This window comes from Mixophyes fleayi, chromosome 2, assembly GCF_038048845.1.
Source record: "Mixophyes fleayi isolate aMixFle1 chromosome 2, aMixFle1.hap1, whole genome shotgun sequence".
NCBI classification, from domain to species: domain Eukaryota; kingdom Metazoa; phylum Chordata; class Amphibia; order Anura; family Limnodynastidae; genus Mixophyes; species Mixophyes fleayi.
The window spans coordinates 297,325,525-297,344,603 of NC_134403.1; the positions used below are offsets into that span (position 1 = coordinate 297,325,525).

At 39.4% G+C, this 19,079-nt stretch overlaps 1 protein-coding gene across 5 annotated transcripts in view; it reads right to left on the reverse strand.

The window, feature by feature from the left end:
* SHROOM2 (shroom family member 2) overlaps positions 1-19,079 on the reverse strand; it is a 195,204-nt gene that overhangs the window by 17,443 nt on the left and 158,682 nt on the right. For 2 of the 5 annotated variants that reach the window (XM_075196460.1, XM_075196462.1), the window contains one exon: positions 3,826-3,900. The exons of the other annotated variants lie outside the window; for them this stretch is intronic. In XM_075196460.1, coding sequence (XP_075052561.1) covers positions 3,826-3,900 — 75 coding nt within the window. The remainder of the gene's footprint in view (positions 1-3,825; positions 3,901-19,079) is intronic. 5 annotated transcript variants of the gene reach the window in all.

Here is a 19,079-nt window from a genome sequence, read left to right on the forward strand (position 1 = left end):
GTACACTGAAATTTAAAGTTGATATTTGTGTGCTACATGAAAAAACAGTCAGTATTTAACTTATGTGCAAAACAGAATACTAATTTGCACCCCTTGCATTGTAACATGGTTTTGTCCAGGAGACTTAAATAAGAAACTTCTTAATTTAAGATCCTTAATGAATCAGGCCCCTGATCTTGAAACATTTGATTTTTAGGTACCGAAAGACGTATGTCTAAAATGTTGTGCTCGCTAAATCAATACTCCCTTGTTTACAGGCTTTTTAGCGTCGCCATTACTGAAATCTGTTCCGATTCTTCTTTTTCATACTCAAAAACAAAATACTTTTGCTATTTTCTTTCATTTTGTTTGCTTATTTAATGTCATATAAAACAATCTGTCAGGCTGCTGTACCAGACTGCTGGACTTTTGTATCTCTTACTGGCTATTTTGTTGCTAAATGCCGTTGTCTGCCCCAGGAGACAATGTGTGCTAACTATTCCTGCCACAAATTGGTGGAGAATGCATTTAAGCATTAAAAACTGTCAGCAGCAAAACCTGTGTGACAAACTTTAAGAACAAGACTCCAATTTATTTATGTTCTAGGAAAAAACTGTTTTGTGGTGTAAAAAATGGATGATGTGACTAAGGCCTTGCTATAGGCTATAGCTGCTCAGCATGATGCCTTGAGGATGCAGCAATTAGCCATCAAGGAGAACCAGAGGGATCAGCTCCAAGACTGAGAAATCTTAAAAGAGGTGGCGGGTAAGCTGGAAGTGATGGATAGAAATGCCGCCACAGGAGCAGTGGCTAGCTCATGATCCATACTGGCTAGTAAGGGTTTGCAGAAGATGATTATGAGTGATGATGCTGAGGGCTTTTTAATCATCTGTAACTGGCTGTGGCAATGCCTGAACAAAATGCTGACATTGTGATGTGGCCTATTCAGAATATAGGAACTCACAACTGCTGTTTTGTGAATTGGGCATATTCCCTATCCATGTTTATTGTACCCTGGGGACTGCAGGGAACAGGTAGGAAGGAGGGAACTGTAAAATATACTGATATATCTGGCATGTGTCAAATACAGACAGCATTACATTGTGCAAGTTTGAATGAACACTTAAGCAAAATTAAAAACAGCTGCTTCAATAGGTACCAAAAATATACATGCAACTATTTTATACACAGCCAAAAAAACTACACTACAGCTTGTAAAGACATATCTTTCCTTAACGGACACCTTGCTCCAGGAATTCAGAATCTAAACCTGCAATGCTGAAGGGTATTTTACTTTTCCTGACAACTTGAATACCTACTATTATATTCATGAATTATATACCCAAGTAAGATCAAATCATCCAATGTCCTTTTGCTTCAAACAATCCTAATTTTTACAGTGCCTTTCAAGTTATTAGGGAACTATTTTCAGAAAAGATTAAACAAAACAAACACACATTTTAAAATCCTGACCCCTTTGCCACAGAATTAATAGTAAATGAATCTACCTTCCAGCAAGAAATGGAAGGATTGTACATAGTAACACATAATCCAATTGTTCTTTCAGAGTATAGAAGGTGAGACAACATCTCAATATAAGTATACAAGTGAATCTATTGACAACCACTTTGTCCTTGATTTAAACTAAGGAAAATACACCTTAACCCAGTGGTTCCCAAACTGTGCACCTAGGCTCCCTGGGGTTCCTTGGAGATCTCACTGGGGTGCGTCGGCCAGGGCCAGTGGTAAGCAAGGTGGGGGACTCAGAGCCGGATTTAGACCTCATGGGGCCCTAGGCAAGATACTGGTTTGGGGCCCCCTCCCTGAAAAAATCCATAGCACTATAGTTTTTTAGCATAACATATACCCCTGGCTGGCAGACTTTAGCCCGGGGGGAGTCAAGCATATAGCACTGGCCCATAAGTAGGGGCCATTTTTAAAGGGTGGTCTCACCGCCGGCCCTGGGAAGGCCCTCTGGGGACTGCTGGGCCCTAGGCAATTGCCTAGTGGTAAATCCGGCCCTGAGGGGACTACTTGGTAATTATCTAGGCTTAGGGGAGCCTTGAAATTTTTTGGGAGACCCTATGGGTGCCTTGACCTGAAAAAGTTTGGAATCCACTGCCTTAACCCATGACAAACGCTACATATTATCACAGTACAAATCGATTACAATCTATGCCAACTTAGGAAACTATATCCTTCCCAGAACAGTTGTAAGATATTGCACAAAGTCCTTTGGATCTCTTAATCCCAACACACATCCCAGGATCGGCAACACTCAGCAGTTGCCCGCTCACTCCTGCTGTGAAGATGACAACCCCCATGGTCTCACAGTCAGCAGACACTCAGGAAGTGGAGCACTCTCAGATAAATTAGGCTGACAGAGGCGCGGGGTCAATGCAGAAGCTGGGGGTCTTATATTATAGTTAGGTCATAAATAAGAAAACAACATCTCTCAACATTACCCCTGGACATTATAGTACAATTCTACTACACTCTATGCAGACAGAGGAGTACACTACATAAACCACTGGATGTAATCATAACACAATTCTACATATGTATGACACTTTACTTACCAGAATAGTGTGAATATTTTGGCTCGTGACCTATTAGTAAATGTTTAACGCATAGAATTTGTCTACTGAGTAAAGATTTCTGCTAACTGAATGTATAGGTAGACCTAGTTACTCATAGTACTTCCTCACTAACCAATCCTCTCAGCATTTTGGATTAGTATGCACTCCTGGCTGCCTGACTTTGTAATAGTCATTAGGTTGCTATGTATCAGCCTGCATATCAACCTTTTCAATTTGAACAGCATTTGTAGGGATGCCCAGTATTAGCCAACTACATCCTGCTAATATGCAGCTATATCCGCCAATTCCATTTCAACTTGGGAAATCTCTATGCAGACAACCACTACTACATAACAAGACAATGTCCTTAGTAAACAAAGGCAGGTAGGAGCACTATACATCACTGAAAGATGGAGGAAGCTGGCACTACAAGTACTATTCTTAACCATGTCCCTTTCTAAAACAGATTAGCAAAAACTTTTACTTATATAAGTTTGAATTTCAGATAAAGATGAAAGATACAATATTCATAAGTGAAGTCAAGGTCAGTTCATGAACTTCTGATCTACATTAAAATAATGTAGCAAAAGGACTATAAATCATGGTTAATAAATGCACAATGTTCTGGTTTCAGATAGATTCGACTTACTGTATTGGCATACTCCCGGAATGTGGGAGGAAGACTCCAGGATTTGGGTAGTTCTCCCAGATCCCATACACTTCCTAGTGAAGTGGGCAAGAGGGGTCTCAGTGATGCAATTCACTACAAACCAATTCATTTGCCAAAATGATGGGGTTTGCGGCACCACACCCCTCCCCCCTTCACTTCCAATATGATCCCCCTTGAAGTGGAGAACAGTAACATTGGCAAGAATGTGTATTTGTATGTACAAGTGTAACTTCTAAAAAAAAAAAATACTGTATTATTTTTTGGGCTCCCATCTGTATTTTTACCACAATCATCATATTATCCATGCAAAATTGCTATTTTCCAAGAGAAGACAGTTATCAGTGGAGATCTGTTCACTGGATACACAGCAGATGTTAATGTCATATCTGATGGAAATGGAAAGAAACAACTCTGCCTGTATGATAGTAAGGTCTTGGCGGAAAAAATGAAGAAAGACAAAAAGCTAAATCAATTAATTCAGTAAAAGTGACAGGAGGGCATGTATCACTCAGTAAGGAGGAAGAGCCATTTACATTTTAGTAAATAGTATGATACACAAGAATAACAGTAATAGTATTGAAAAGACAAGAAAAGTACCTTAGAGGCTCAGAAAGATAACAGGATTGTTCTGAGGTAGGAGACTGAAGAGAAACCGTGAGCTTAGAGGAGAAGCTGAAAGTAGACAAGACATTTTTGGAAGTTAAGCACATATTTGTCAAGCACAAAAGCACCTCTTAAATAATGTTTTTACTCAGTTATGTATGTTGTAAAAGTCTACATGACTTATTGTTTTTTGTTTTTTTTTATGTTTAACGCAGTCTTCGCCTTTACAGACTACATTCTCTCTCACACTTTACATCCTTTACTTTTGAGTTGTGTGCTGACAATAGAATCAATACATTTATCCAATGAGAGTAGCAGTAGAAGCTAAATAAAAGTAGGGGGAAGAAGAATGTAAGAACTTAATGTTGTTTTGCATCGCTATTTTTTTTTGCATCAGAGCCCTACAAGTGACTTCATTCTGAGTTAGGAGCAAAGCAAAAAAAATGGAGTAAATTTAGTCCTGGACAAACCATATCGAAGGGGAAGGGGTGCAAGTGCATTTATGATTTTGCATGCAGGTAAATACTGGCTGATTTTGCATGTAACACACAAATACTTGACAGCTTTATTTTTACACTGTGAGTTGAGCTAGAACAAGCCCCTCCCAACTCTTACTCCATCAGCACATTTTAAGTTTGCCCCTATAGTGTAATATGTCTGGAGCACTAAATCCCACACCTGTGCTAACCTAGGTTCAGTCCGGGTGATGGTTTTAGGTGGTGTTTTTATTACACACATTTTTGCTGTTAGAATAGTATTTCATGTGACCGTAACGTGCATTAACGTCTATAATATGTAGTAATGGGACAAAACATGCACAGGAAGACTCCAATGTGTCAAGCACATAAGACTTAAGAACCAGACATATGACAAACAACTCTTTCATAAGGGAGGAGTTTAAATTAATATCAACAATTATAATATGATATTCCATTTTAAAGGGTACTACTTCATAAAAACTACATGTTGAAATATTATTTGTCAGTATAAACAAAACTCAAATGCACATTAACCCTAAACAACCAAGCAGCAATTACATTTGTTGAATTTAGTGCAAGTTATACAATGAAACACAACATGAAATTGGTATTAGTCTACAGAACAGGACTGTGTGCCCTCCAACGCTTGTGTGATCCTAAGTTAATTGGAGAAACATATAGTGAGGCTTTTATTTTGATTTTAATAGAATCCAGCACATAAACATGTACTGATAATGTGTATACAGCCTTCCCATAAAAACAAGTCTACAGTATGGTTATAGTATTTACTGTAATGTTTACTGATAGGCAAGGAGGAACGAGGAAGCAGGGCTTGTTTACACAAATGGCACAACCAGGCATGCATATGGAGATGAAGCAAACTTGCCTTCTCTCCTGGACCATCTGGGGCCTTGATGATGCAATATGGGGCCTCCAGACCGTTCTTCCTGACCGGATTTGCTACATCATGCATTTGGGGTGGGGGCAAGATGAAGCAAATCCCATGATGAAGACCCATATGGTGAGGTCTGGTGGCCTAATTTGTGGCATCAAGGTTGCAGATGTTAAGGGAGAGAATTAAAGTCATGTGCAGGTTTGCCATCTAAATTTGGTTCAAGTGTTCCCAGTTCAACACCAACCACTCCATACAGCAGAATGAACTGACCCATGTCATCCCAGCTCTATTCACAGACTATCATTTTTCTACAATATTTATTTACAAATACAGTGTTGAATGGCATTCTGCAGTAAGACAACGCAAAGTAGAACTTGAAGATTTATTGCCAGAACTGTGCACATATTAACAGAAGCAAAGCTCCATGAACTCCAATGAACTTTTACTAGACTTTTGCTCAACTCTAGGTCAATGCTAAAGAGGATTGATCAAATGTAATAGGCATAGGTGTTGGTATGTCTGTTGCGGCATGTGATTATTATACTCTGATCCCTTTTTATATTGCTTTGTACATTATTCTCTAGAAATAATCAACCAATGTGTATGTCATGTTACCAGTTTCTACTAATTAACGTGTGGGAGATTCCAGACAAACTGTTTGTTCTCTCAGGGTAAATGGAACTATCAAATAGAAGACTGCCTCCCAATAGCCAAGTGTAAGAAAAAAATGAACAATAAAATACAGCAAAGTTTAAAACATTCTCCTCCATACATGATAGCGCCCCAGTATCTAGCAATAACAACTCTAAAAATACATTAGTAATAACAATATTTGTTACATTATATAATTGACAAATATGGAATAGGCGGCATTTGACAAGTAAATTACATTTTTATATCACATGTATAACCTGTGATGGTGGCATAGGTAATCACCTATATAATGTTGCTCATTCCATTTTATTTTTTTGGGGGAAAAAAAATGAATAAATAATCAGACTTCTAGGGGTATAGTTACTAAGCTGCGGGTTTGAAAAAGTGGAGATGTTGCCTAAAGCAAACAATCAGATTGTAGCTTTCATTTATTTAGTACATTCTGAAAAATGACAGCTATAACCTGATTGGTTGCTATAGGCAACATCTCCACTTTTTCAAACCCGCAGCTTAGTAACTTTACCCCCTAGTGTTATAGGATTTTTTGAAGACGAAAAACCACTAACCTATAGACCATATAGTATATTTAATTCCCCTTTTATAATTTAATATTAAAATTATATTTTGTGCCAGATTTTCATCATGTCAGCAAAGTCATCATCCATGCCGGTAGCTGTATGGTGTTTCCCAATCACTCCACAATTGTGGTGTGCTGTGTGAAATATGGACGCTTTGTAGGGAAATAATAATATAGATTCTAGTTTACTTTAGAATTAAAGATTATATATTAATTGCTCATGATAATGGCAAATGCCTGAGTGTTTGAGAAATTCAGAATGTCAATATCACAGCAGCAGTCACAGTGACTGGTCTCAATTTAACTTGCAGTTACCAATGAGAATGCCACTCTGAAAGTCAACCAAGGGATTTCTGTTATAACTGTGAGGAATGTGCTCTACCTTTTGAACCTGCTGTGTAGATTTTTACTGCTATTGTACAACAATCCCTAAAACCACTAAGGCTACCTATACACGGATGTTTAAAATGTGTCATTTTACCTTGCGCTGTAGCATAGTGTACAATTTATAATATTTACATAGTGCTTTGACAGGTATTCCCATAAACCTCCATTATACTTTATATATTTTACAGTGTGTTTGACGATTGTGATTTTATTACCTTATTTCTCAGAGTCCTATAGACAGAAAGTATCTGCTAGACTTTGTTGACAAATGTAACCTGTGCCTGACTTCATTGCCTGTGTGTCTGTGTATGATCGCTAACACTGCTTTTTATTAATACCATACTTACCTACTTTTGACAGGCTCCTTCCTGGAGATCACTGAAGAGGGGTGTGAAGGGAGGGCGAAAGGGGGCGGAGCTTCTCAATTTGCATCTTTTTGCCCCCCCCAGTGATGTATGCCCCGCCCAAAGCAGACATTAAGTCTCTGGGGGCGGGGCCAGAATAACACAAATTGTGACGGGTTGCCCCCCTTCCGCCTATACACCCCTCCATGCCGGCAGATGTGGGAGAAGTGCCAGCTCTCCCGAGATTCCGGGAGATCTGCCCAGAATTTGGAAAACTCTCCCGGACATTCCGGGAGAGTTGGCATGTATGATTAATACTCACATGCTCAATCTCTCAAATCTACCTGTGAAGCTAAGTACTAGCTGCTTGCATTAGTCAGAAGACGTTAGACCTTGCATAAACTATAAGATACATAAATATTATGAACATTACCACAATTATTATATTTTTTTGTGTAGAATTCATTGTACTTAACAGTTGTTGGTATGGTTGACAGGGCTTAGTATCTGGTTCTCTGAGAGCTTTAGCAACTAAACCAAGAGAGGTAAGTAGTAAGTAATGTAATAACCTAAATTACAGAAAATGAGTGGATTTACCTTTTGATGTGCTGTTACATCTATAGCTAAGGCTAAATATGTTTTTCTTATTTTATTACGAGCTTGTAAGTGCAGGTATGTAATTCAGTTTGCTGTAGTAAGAATTTTTTTTTATTACCGGTAAGCATTATGTCATGTTAAAAATGACAGTATTGGATATATCCAAACACTGGGATCTCAGATGAGATTGTACAAAGATATGATGTGTTAGGAGAATATATAAGATATAGGATTATGTAAGATACTGGTGATTCTGCATATAGGCATGAAGTGTTACCTCATGTTATACAGTTTGTGAATGTACCCCTATGCGATGCATTTTTAAGTCCAAACAAAACCATAGAGTCAGAATACAATCACGGAGAGGAGTGACGTAGACAGGGAGGACATAGGGTCTCAACAGCCACATGAACAGGCACCATGCCATGATAACTTGCTTATGTAGGGGTTCTCATGCAAAGCATGCAAATCACCACTGAAAGATTCAATCTTACTCTTCAGAAAGGAGGAAAAGAAAGAAAGATCACCATTTGCTCCATCCAAACCTGTAAATTACACAGTATATTATATATTTTAATATAAGTACTGAGAAAATATTTTCAACAGTCGTCAACCATTTATTTGTACGGTGTTCTGAACCAATAAACCAGTGTTGGCTAACCTGTGACATTCCAGGTGTTGTGAAACTACAAGTCCCAGCATACCCTTCCAGCAATAAGCTGCTATATATTGGCAAAGCATGCTGGGACTTGTAGTTTCACAACGCCTGGAGTGTCACAGGTTAGCCAACACTGCAATAAACCAATTAAGGGACATTTCTGAAACTGATACACAGGGAAAAAGCTACTGTGTACTAAAGTTACATATTCTGACAGTTTTCCAGTAACGTTTAGAAAATGAAAGCAAATGATTGTTACGGGTTAGATAACAGTTTGTCAGCCTGCGGTATGTGTATCACTGGAGGTTCCTCAAGGGGTGCTTAATTCTGTTGAATTAAAATCAAAATGACATTGTACTGTATTAGTAGAATACATGATATTCAAAAACAAATCAGAAGGTGTATTTTTTAAACATTTGAAGACTGGGAAACATTTCTACACAATAGAGGGCACTTAAGGTATCTGGAATAAAGTAACACACAATAGGCTGTAATTAAAAAGTTGAGAAACTCTGATATATAGAGTATAGTTTTCCTGTGCACCTATTTTCATGAATGTTCCCAAATTAATTAGATATATGCTAAAGCAAGGATTTACATTGAGACTTTCACTTGAAAAAAAAAGAAGTTTGCTATAAAAAAGTTTTGAAAATAACCAATATCAGTATTATAAGTATATTTAAATCAATAAAAACAAGGTAAGTTCATTGACTGAATAGTGATTATATGTGCATTTATGGCAGATTACACATTTCAGTTCTTTTGGCATTAATTACTGGCACAGTAATTAAATGAACTACAAATTTGTGCTGAACGCTTCACAAAAATTGCACTGAAGACTCTACATTCAGGTAAGTCTACCAGGAAACTAAATAAATGTGGGGAATGGAAAATTTCACTATGGGTTTGTCCAATATTTTATTTAAAAAATAATAAGAAAATTCACCCAGTGGATGACCTAAACTAACATATCTATAGCTAAAATGCGAGTTGCTTCAATATCTACATGCAATATTTTTACATCACATACACACTGCTTTCTTTATTATGAAAGTACATTTTATAAAATATGTCCTTTATTTAAATGGGCTTCCACAAAAAAACCCCAAAAAAAAACCGGATCCACTTCTTAAATAACTAGATTACATTGCCACCATACACATTCACACCTTCTCCCCCTAGGTACTCCTCACCTGCACTGGCAGTCTTTAATCTCATGTCCATTACCTGTGATGCACTGTACAATTGTCACCACTCAACCGACATGGAATTCATGAACTCAAACATAAGAACTACACTCCATCAAGGATTCCCTCTTCACCTCTCTGATAATGTAAGACTTGTCTCCTAATGCATGCCATTAATGACACCCCTTACCTTGCCTAACTAGACACCTTACATTCTACAAATGCTCCGAAAAAACACCCATCACAGCACATTCCGTACCACAGCCAAGGAGAGCCCCCCTGCATTCAAATATTAAAACTCTCTCTGAAAACCCATCTCTTTATTAGAGCGTTTATTTATTATTTACACCTATACTACTCACACTAATGTACCCTCACAATCTCGAATCTGAGCCCCTGTCATTCCTCTTGTTTCAACTCTGCCGTCTTCCAATTAGAATGTAAGCTCTCTCATGACCACAGCCCTCCCTAAACTTTCTTTTGATGTCTGCATTTATTTTGTCTACCTTGTATGTCTCTGTATTATTATGTCCTGTTTTCCCCACTGTCCAGGGTGGCAATACTGTGGCGCCTTGCAAATCAGTGATAATAATAAAAAATATCTTTAAGAAGCCTATTCTCTCCCTCATATTAGGTTCTTTATAGCCAATGTAATATGCCAGCTGGTTCTTCCCTCTATGACAGTGTATCTTCATGGGGCCTGATTGTCACTGTGTCTTAAATTTGTTAGGGGCAAGTAGAATTGTCACCTGGCTATTACAATGTAATAATATTGGTAATGCATGTCATTTTACATAACTAGGGCGGAAACATGAGCCATTAGATGCCGTGTATATTTATCCCTACAAGGAACATGTCAACGCCAGCGGCAGCTTGTTCTATGATGGGAGATGTGTATACTTACCACGCTCCTGGCAGTCTCAGGCACCTGACATCATGGTTTTTTTTAAGCACCAGTGCCACCAATTTTTTTAAATGTTTACTGACCAAATATGACAATGCACAACTTGAAAGTTTTATGTTCTTTTAAATTATTTTAATACAGCATATCGTGGGTTTATTATTCTATATTAGCCAAGTTACAGCCATCTCCCGCTGTATTTTCTAGGCAATGGAACAGGAACATTTATCATATAGAATGTGGCATATTACCATAGGCAAGCACATGGGGGTAAAAAGGAGTGCCAGGTACCTGCAGACTCCCTTTTTATCATATATACACTTGTACTGGACCATTTGTTCAGGTCAATGTGATTTGTAGATCTGTTCAGAGCACTACCATTTGTTATTTATACTGTATGTCAAATTTGCACTATATATATATATATATATATATATATATATATATATATATATATATATATATATTGCCCCAGAGTACAATACATTTTCCTTATGTGCCCAGGAAGAAAAAAAGCATAATATGTGCAGTCAAAACCACGCTGTGAAGCTGATAACTGCTGGAATAAATTGTACAGAACTGAGAACTAGTTTTTGCCTGTTATTAAACCAGCAAACTATTGGCATCATTTCAGCCGAGAAGAACAATTGCCAAGTGCAGTACAATGTATAATACATAAATAGCACTGTTTCAATATTTCTTTACTTTCTGCCAGACTTTATCGTCTATTTTTATAAGCTTATAAAAGCAGACAAAAAGGAAACGTTTCTAATAATAAGGAACTTAAGTGAATCATTCAGGTGCAGATATGTATAAGCAGAATGCTGGAAAAAGGAGTTACCCGCAGTAAGACATTATAAAATAAACTTATGGCGAACACTTTAGAATATAAATATTGGATTGATTCTCAGTTTATAAACTAATACATAAGATCAACATTAACTTTGTCCAGTGAGTCAGCAACCTGAGATATGCAAGAAAAAAAAAGGATTTTTATACTTGCGATAAATCCCTTTCTCCGATTCCATCTGGGTGACACTGTTACCATGTTGGTTGTAGCTGGTGAGTGTGGAATGGCACTTAATTAGTTAAACTGTGGCTGCTGACAGACTCCTCCCCTCTGCAACCCCCTGTAGCTAGTTAGTGTAATTCTAAAGCCCTCAAGGAAAGGGAGTCAAACAACCAAGAATCAAACAGCAGAAGAACAGAAGAGAGGGAACGCAGTGTCCCCCAGATGGAATCCTTTTTTCTCCTTCATCCTATCTGGGGAACACTGCTACCATGGGGACATACCAAAGCAGCCCCACCTAAGGGAGGGACCGTCCTGGAAGCCCAGCTTGTAGCACGCTACAGCTGAAGTTAAAATTTGGTGAATGTGTGGACCATGTGGCCACTTGGCATAGCTGATCAGCCGAGGCCCCATTATGCGCAGCCCAGGAAGCCCACACAGACCTTGCGGAGTGTGCCGTAATGTTGGTAGGCACAGTCCGGTTAGCCTTAATATACGCCTGTTTTATTGTAAAGGTAAACCATCTAGCAATGGTTTGCTTGGAAGCTGGCCAGCCTCTTCTTTGGGAATCAATTAGGACAAAAAGCAGGTCCGTACACCAGATATCCAAAGTTCTTTGGACATAAATACGTAATGCCCTGACCACATCTAAATAGTCTAAGGTGGAACCTGAGGAAGCATCTTGGAACACTGGAACCACTATTTCCAGATTAATGTGAAATCCGGAAACTACTTTCGGTTGAAAAGAAGGGACAGTCCGAAGCACTGCCCTGTCATCATGGAAGACCAGGAAAGGCTCCCTGCAGGAGAGAGCCCCAAGCTCTGACACTCGTCTAGCCGACTCTATGGCCAGCAGGAACACCACCTTCCATGTCAGAAATATAAGGTCCGCTGACTGTAAGGATTCAAAAAGAGGTTCCTGAAGCATAGATAGAACCAAATTCAGATCCCAGGGTGCCGTGGGAGGAACAAAGGGAGGTTGAATGTGCAGGACCCTCTGCAAAAATGTATGGACTTCCGGAAGATTCACGGGACGCCTCTGGAAGAAGATGGAAAGGGCCGAGACCTGGAGCTTTAAGGATCCCAGGCGGAGCCCTACATCAAGATCGTTTTGAAGAAACCCTAGCAGCCAGGGCAAATGAAAATGAAATCTACTTGTATTGTGTGCCTGTTCTTCACACCATTTCATGTAAATACACCAGATTCTATGGTAAATGCGGGCTGACACTGGCTTTCTAACCTGTAACAGGGTACTCACTACCCTGGAGGACAACCCTTTTGCCCGCTAGAGGCTGGCTTCAACAGTGATGCCGTCAAAGCCAGCCGAGGCAGGTCCTGATGTTGAAAAGGACCTTGCAGAAGGAGATCGTTGCGAAGAGGCAGATAAAGTCCTTGACCCACTGCCATGAAAAGGATGTCTGCATATCATACCGGGCTAATGGGGAGCTAACAGTATAACTAGTAGTCCTCCCTGCTTGACCCCCCATAGTACTGGCGGTAGCATTGGAATGGGAGGGAAAAGATACCCCAGCCGAAAATTCCAGTGCATTGTCATTTTGTCCATCGTCACCGCCAGCGGGTCTCTTGCTTTTGCACAGAACCTGGGAACCTGCCGATTGTATCTGGACACCATCAGATCCAGAAGGCCCCACTTCAGGACTAATATCTGAAATACCTCTGGATGGAGGGACCATTCCCCTGGTATTGCTGTGTGACAACTTAGGAAGTCAGTTTCCCAATTTAGAATGCCTGCAATGAATACGGCTGACAGAGATGGGACAAACTGCTCTGGCCAAGCAAATATCTGCGCTGATATGTCCATTGCCATTGGACTCCTTGCCCCCTTGTTTGTTGACATATGCCACCGCCATGGCATTGTCCGACTGTAATCATACTGGGAATTTCTTAATTAGGCACTAAGCCCCTTTGCGAGCCATTAACATGGCCTTCAACTCCAGAATATTTATTGGAAGGGATCTTTCTTGTTCTGACCAAAGACCCTGAAGGTGCAAATGTAGCGCCACTGCACCCCCATCCGTTGTTAAGATGATCCAGGAGCATGGGGCAAAGGATTTGCCCATGCTTAGGTGTTCCTGACTCTTCCACTACCAGAGAGATAGACAAGCCTCTGGGGACAACAGAATTCTCTGGTGCGCTAAATGGAGAGATGAACCTGATCACTTCTTTACGAGATCCCCCTGAGAGCATCTTGAGTGAAACCTTCTTGAAGGTGGAGACCATCTTGCCCAGTAACCTCATGCAAAGAAGCATGGAAGGTTTGTGACTATCTAGGACCCTGGTCACTAGGTCTTGTACCAAGCAAACCTTGTCCTGCGAAAGGAAAATTTTCTGCCTTCTGGTGTCCATTATGAGACCTAAGAAAATCATCCTCTGGATTGGTATTAACTGAAACTTCTGGACATTTATCAACCAACCGTGAAGCTGCAAGGTCTCTATAGTGAGGTGTAAATGCTGACGAAGAAGTTGATCTGAGGGGGCTTTGATCAGCAAGTCGTTGAGATAGAGCACTATGCTCACCCCCATAGACCGGACAGGCAGCCATTACTGCCATGATTTTTGTAAATACTCTGGGCACTGTGGCCAGGTCAAAAAGAAGCGCCCTAAATTGGCAGTGAGTTGCTCCTACCATGAAGCAGAGAAATGGTTGGTGTCCTTCCCAGATAGGTACATGAAGATATGCGCCTCAAATATATCCCCTTGCCATGATTCCCAGAATCCAGGAACCTGGAGAGGATTTTATCCACTGTTCTGTGAACAGTCGCAGACAACCACCCCCCTCCCCCGACTCCCACCGGGGCAAAGAGAGGTGAGGAAGGTGTATGTCAGACTGCCGGTTTCCCCGGGAGGCTGGCCTGGCGCTTGCTGCCAGATGAGGACCTTCCTCTATGGGAGAGACCTCTAAACCCAGAAGACCTTCCTCTGCTTGCCTGACCTCCAACGGCGGGGCCTCCCTGAGAAGGCTGACGAAAGGAACTAAACCTTGGAGTACGAGGCTTTAGCACATTAATGGGATGGAAAGTACTCTTCCCACCTGTCCCCTGGAAGATAAAGTTATCTAACTCTGGTCCAAAGAGTACCGAGCGAGAATAAAAAAAGAGCGTGGCCACCAAGGCCCTTTTGGATTCTGCGTCAGCTTCCAAGGACCGAAGCCAGAGAGTTCTTTTAGCCGCTACTGCAGTAGCTGACATAGATGATGACAAGGATGCTGCATTCTGTGCTGCCTCATACAGATACCCTGAGGCCTCTTTCAGGTGTAAAGCCAGGGGAAGAAGGTCCGAATCCTGCAATCCCTCTGCAAGACAGTCGGAGCACGTTTTCCCCATCCTGCTCTGATGACGCCTCAGAGTCAGAGACCGAGAAGAGAGGATGGCTCACTCTGTGTCTCTTGTTCTAGACCCCGATGGTCCTCGGTAGTATAAAAACCGGTTTAATTTATCTATAAACTATTAAAATTAAAATTAGTTTTTATTATGTGTAGTCAAATGCATAGAATCTCAACTTGGACACACTTCTATTCATCTATATGCAAACATATGTCATTTGTTCTTATTCTATTGTTATGAATAACTGAATTGTACCCTGTATATTATCTTAGATTCTGGATTTATTTATTTAATTATTCTGAATCTTTTTTAGATTTATTGAGTATTTAAAATATAATGAAACTGCATGTCCCTCATCAGAATAGATGCACTGTAACTGTGTGTATTGGGTGAAACTTTTGTTTTGGAAATGAGCACTGTGCTACTATAGTATGCTTTATTTTATATTGTTATGCATGGCAGGTGCAAATTAGAACACACCCCATTATTATGTATTCTATATTACACAAGTTTATGATAAAATAAATAGCACATTAGACATATCTAATCCGGGTAGATTACTTTCACAGCTAATGATTATACCATAGTCACATAAGCAACATTCAAGAAACACATACAAATAAAGAGTAAATTAGTGAGGATTTAATACTACAATGTGTAAATAGAAGCCTACTTAAAAATGTAAATGTAAGCCTTATTTCATGTACCTACATTCATGAATGCAGCCAGGGTTTTGAAATGTACATGTATGATGTAATTGCAAAATAATAGATGTAGAATTTTCCAGTCTCAGAACACATGAAAAGTACAGACAGGACTTCCCAGTATGCTATTTAATAGTAAATGTTTTATCATTTGCTTTTTATTCTTAGTTTTCAGCCAAATTCAGGATATGAGATAACGCTTTTATTTTTTTATTGTAAAAAGCAAGCCAACAACAACAAAAACAACATACTAAATGCATGACCATTAGGCTACTTACCAAAGTCAAGACTATGCACAAGTGAATGTGTTCAATTAATTCTCAAAGGCAAGAATATTTTCATAAGTTTATTTAATACAGCATTCCAAAAACCTGCTTCTAATTATGAGTTTTCTGGGAAGTGTAATAAAAACTGGTGTTTTCATTCAATATTACTAATAACATCCCTAAAGTTCTTTCCACTTCACACTATCCAAAAACTGATCATTTGAGAATGTTGTGGCTTTCTGTCTTATAATTTACATTTCTTTTGTGTTACTGTACACAGAAAAAAAGTATAGTCCAACTTAGCATGTAATTCTGAAGTACAATAAATAGCTGCCATACAGTCATACATAAAAAAAAAAAAATAAGAAAATACAATTATAATAAGGTTTACAGTTCTACAGGTATGTTATTTGCCTTTTTGTCTCACATCTACTGCAAAGTTGGCAAAATCGAGTAGATACATCTACACCACATTTGCCATTTTGCATAGTTTTGGCACTGCCCCTGCAACGTAATGATGCGATTTATGCGGGTGACAGTTCTAAAATAATGCGATTCCCCACGAATCACATCATGGAGGCTCCCATCCCGCCCACTTCACGGAAGTGGGTGGGATGGACAGGATGCGGGAGAATAACCTGCCCTCCTAGGAATTCTACCCAGAATTTGAGAGTCTCCCGGACATTTGGAAGTCATAAACTGTCCTGGCAAACTGTGAAACACTACAATTCTCATCAAGTCATATTTATGTAATTTGATTATAATGCACTTGTTGAGGCCTAGAGAATAAGACCATAGGAAGGCATCTTTCAGAAGAAGCTACATTTTAAGGAGCATTTGGAAAACAGCGAAAAATTGACATTTTCCGAGACAAAACAATTCCAGGAACTAATATTTAAATCCTAGTAGTGTTTCCAGAACTCAGGGTCACTTGGCAACCATACTCCTGTCAAGTTACAGCTTGTAAGCTTCTATATACATGCTGAACATTACACACAAGACAAATGCTACTGTTTTTTTATAACCCCACCCTATACATCTCTACAGGTATTTACACATTCTGGCCAAATGCATAGGGTACATGTTAGGTTTATAAACAGAAAAAATAAAATGTAGTGGGAGGATGTATCAGGAGCTTACATACTTCTTGATAGATATTAGAGATTGTCTACACATTCCTTTGCATGCTGTTGATTTTTTTAACAGGCACAATCAGTGTATAGCTAGCTGCAGTCCTAAGTACACATGTGCGTGGATTGTTTACACAAGTCTTTGGTGCATTGCCTTTCTGACGCAGATTCTCATTCCTATTTCAGATACCTAGCAGTGGCAGACATCCTCAGAGTTTATATGAAAGTTATAAGGTGGATTAAACTATAGCATGTATGTATACATTTTGCATACCTGCCCCTAATCACAAATGAAAAAACGGGACAACATAGACCACGGCCAGGTCCACTAAACCCTGTTGACAAAGCCCTGCCGATTTTATGTCATGAAACTGTTGGCAACTGATACTGCAAGGTATACATATACAGGGGCTGATTAGAGGCACAAATCTTTTGTTATTTACATAAATTATGCTGTAAGTCCCAGCAGACTAAAATGGAATACACGAGTATAGCTTGTGCACCTCTTTATACTTCTGAATAGGATGAATACATACACACATCTTGTGTTAATTATATAAATCATACTTGCCTACTCTCCCGGAATGTCTGGGAGACTCACGAATTTCTTGGAGTCCTTCTGGACTCCCTGGAGAGCAGAGCAACATCCCAGTTCCTGACTTCACTAGTTAAGCGGTGGAGGCGGGGCTTAGGGTGTGATTCACATGTCGTTGTGGCCCCGGCCCCTGCTGTAATAGACTAGTAATTGTGATGACCGTTTAGGGGGCATGGTCAAATGATGCCATTTACGGGGCCCCGCCCACACACCCACTTCCCCCGGAGGCCAACTTGCCAAAGCTGGCAAGTATGACATAAATGCTGCAACCCCTACATAGGCTATTTGCAGTTTATATTTGGCAGTGTACAGCTAGTGATGAGCTAGTAGCTCCTCCCTACACAGAGACACAGGCTGATTATATATGCATAGCCCTGCTGTGACAGAGAAAGGTTGAAAAAAAAGATACAGGTCCATCAAGGTCAACATTGTTATACATTTTTAATTTAAGGCTGATCCAGAGAAAGTCAGATGACATTCCGGCAAATTTGTCCTTTAACAAGTATAGCTACAGAGACAATTACCTTGTCAGAAAGGCATCCAATCCAATTTTAAATCCTGTGGATTTGCCATTAACCATCTTTACAGTAAACAGCGCCTTCCTATACTTATGGGGAAACCATCTTTCATTGTCATGTTTCATTGGTACAAAAAGTTTGTTAGATAAATTTTTGTATTGACTTCAAATATATTTATACATAATTGGGTAATTTCTAGGGTGCCTTTTTGCAAATAAACCTAGTTTTTCTCACTTCTCTTTATAATTTAACTCACCCAGCACCTTTATTAAGAGGGTTAGGTTGGTCACCTCTGAACCCTCTCAAGATGTTCTGTTTTTTGTAGGTGCCCAAAACTGTACCCCATGTTCAAGACATGGTTTAACGTTTCCCTCATACAATGATAAGATTATGTTTGCATCCTCCTTTTTATACCACTTTAAGTATTCTCTATAGATCCCTTATTGCCTCCAACACTTTATTTAACCCACTGGCTGTCTTCCATTTCTAGAAATGATCTTGCCATAAGTATAATAAAATCACTCATGAGACGGACCCCATTTTTATTTGATATAATTTTCCATTTTTTTAATTACAGTTATTTATATAATTTCATTTCAATACTATCAATTATGATAGGTGGCTTATAACAAATCCATAAGGACTATACATTGTCATGGATACCCTCCCACTGGGTTTTATATAAACACAAACCCCTCCCCCTTTGCTATTGTCCCTAAACATGTCATCTTCCAAATTCACTGCTCAGCCAAATCTCATTTATACCCACTATATTATAATTAACTTCCGACATCATTAATTCTAGTTCAGCTATGCAGACTCTCAACAGGCTATGTGGTATAGTTTGTAGCTAGACACCCCTGGTGTGTACTTGCACTGGCTAATTTATATCTGTACATCCATCTGCAGATGATATGCTTTGTTAAACATAGAAAAACCCAATTGTAAAGTGCTACGGAACATGTTGGTGCTATAGAAATAAATATTAATAATACAAAAACAG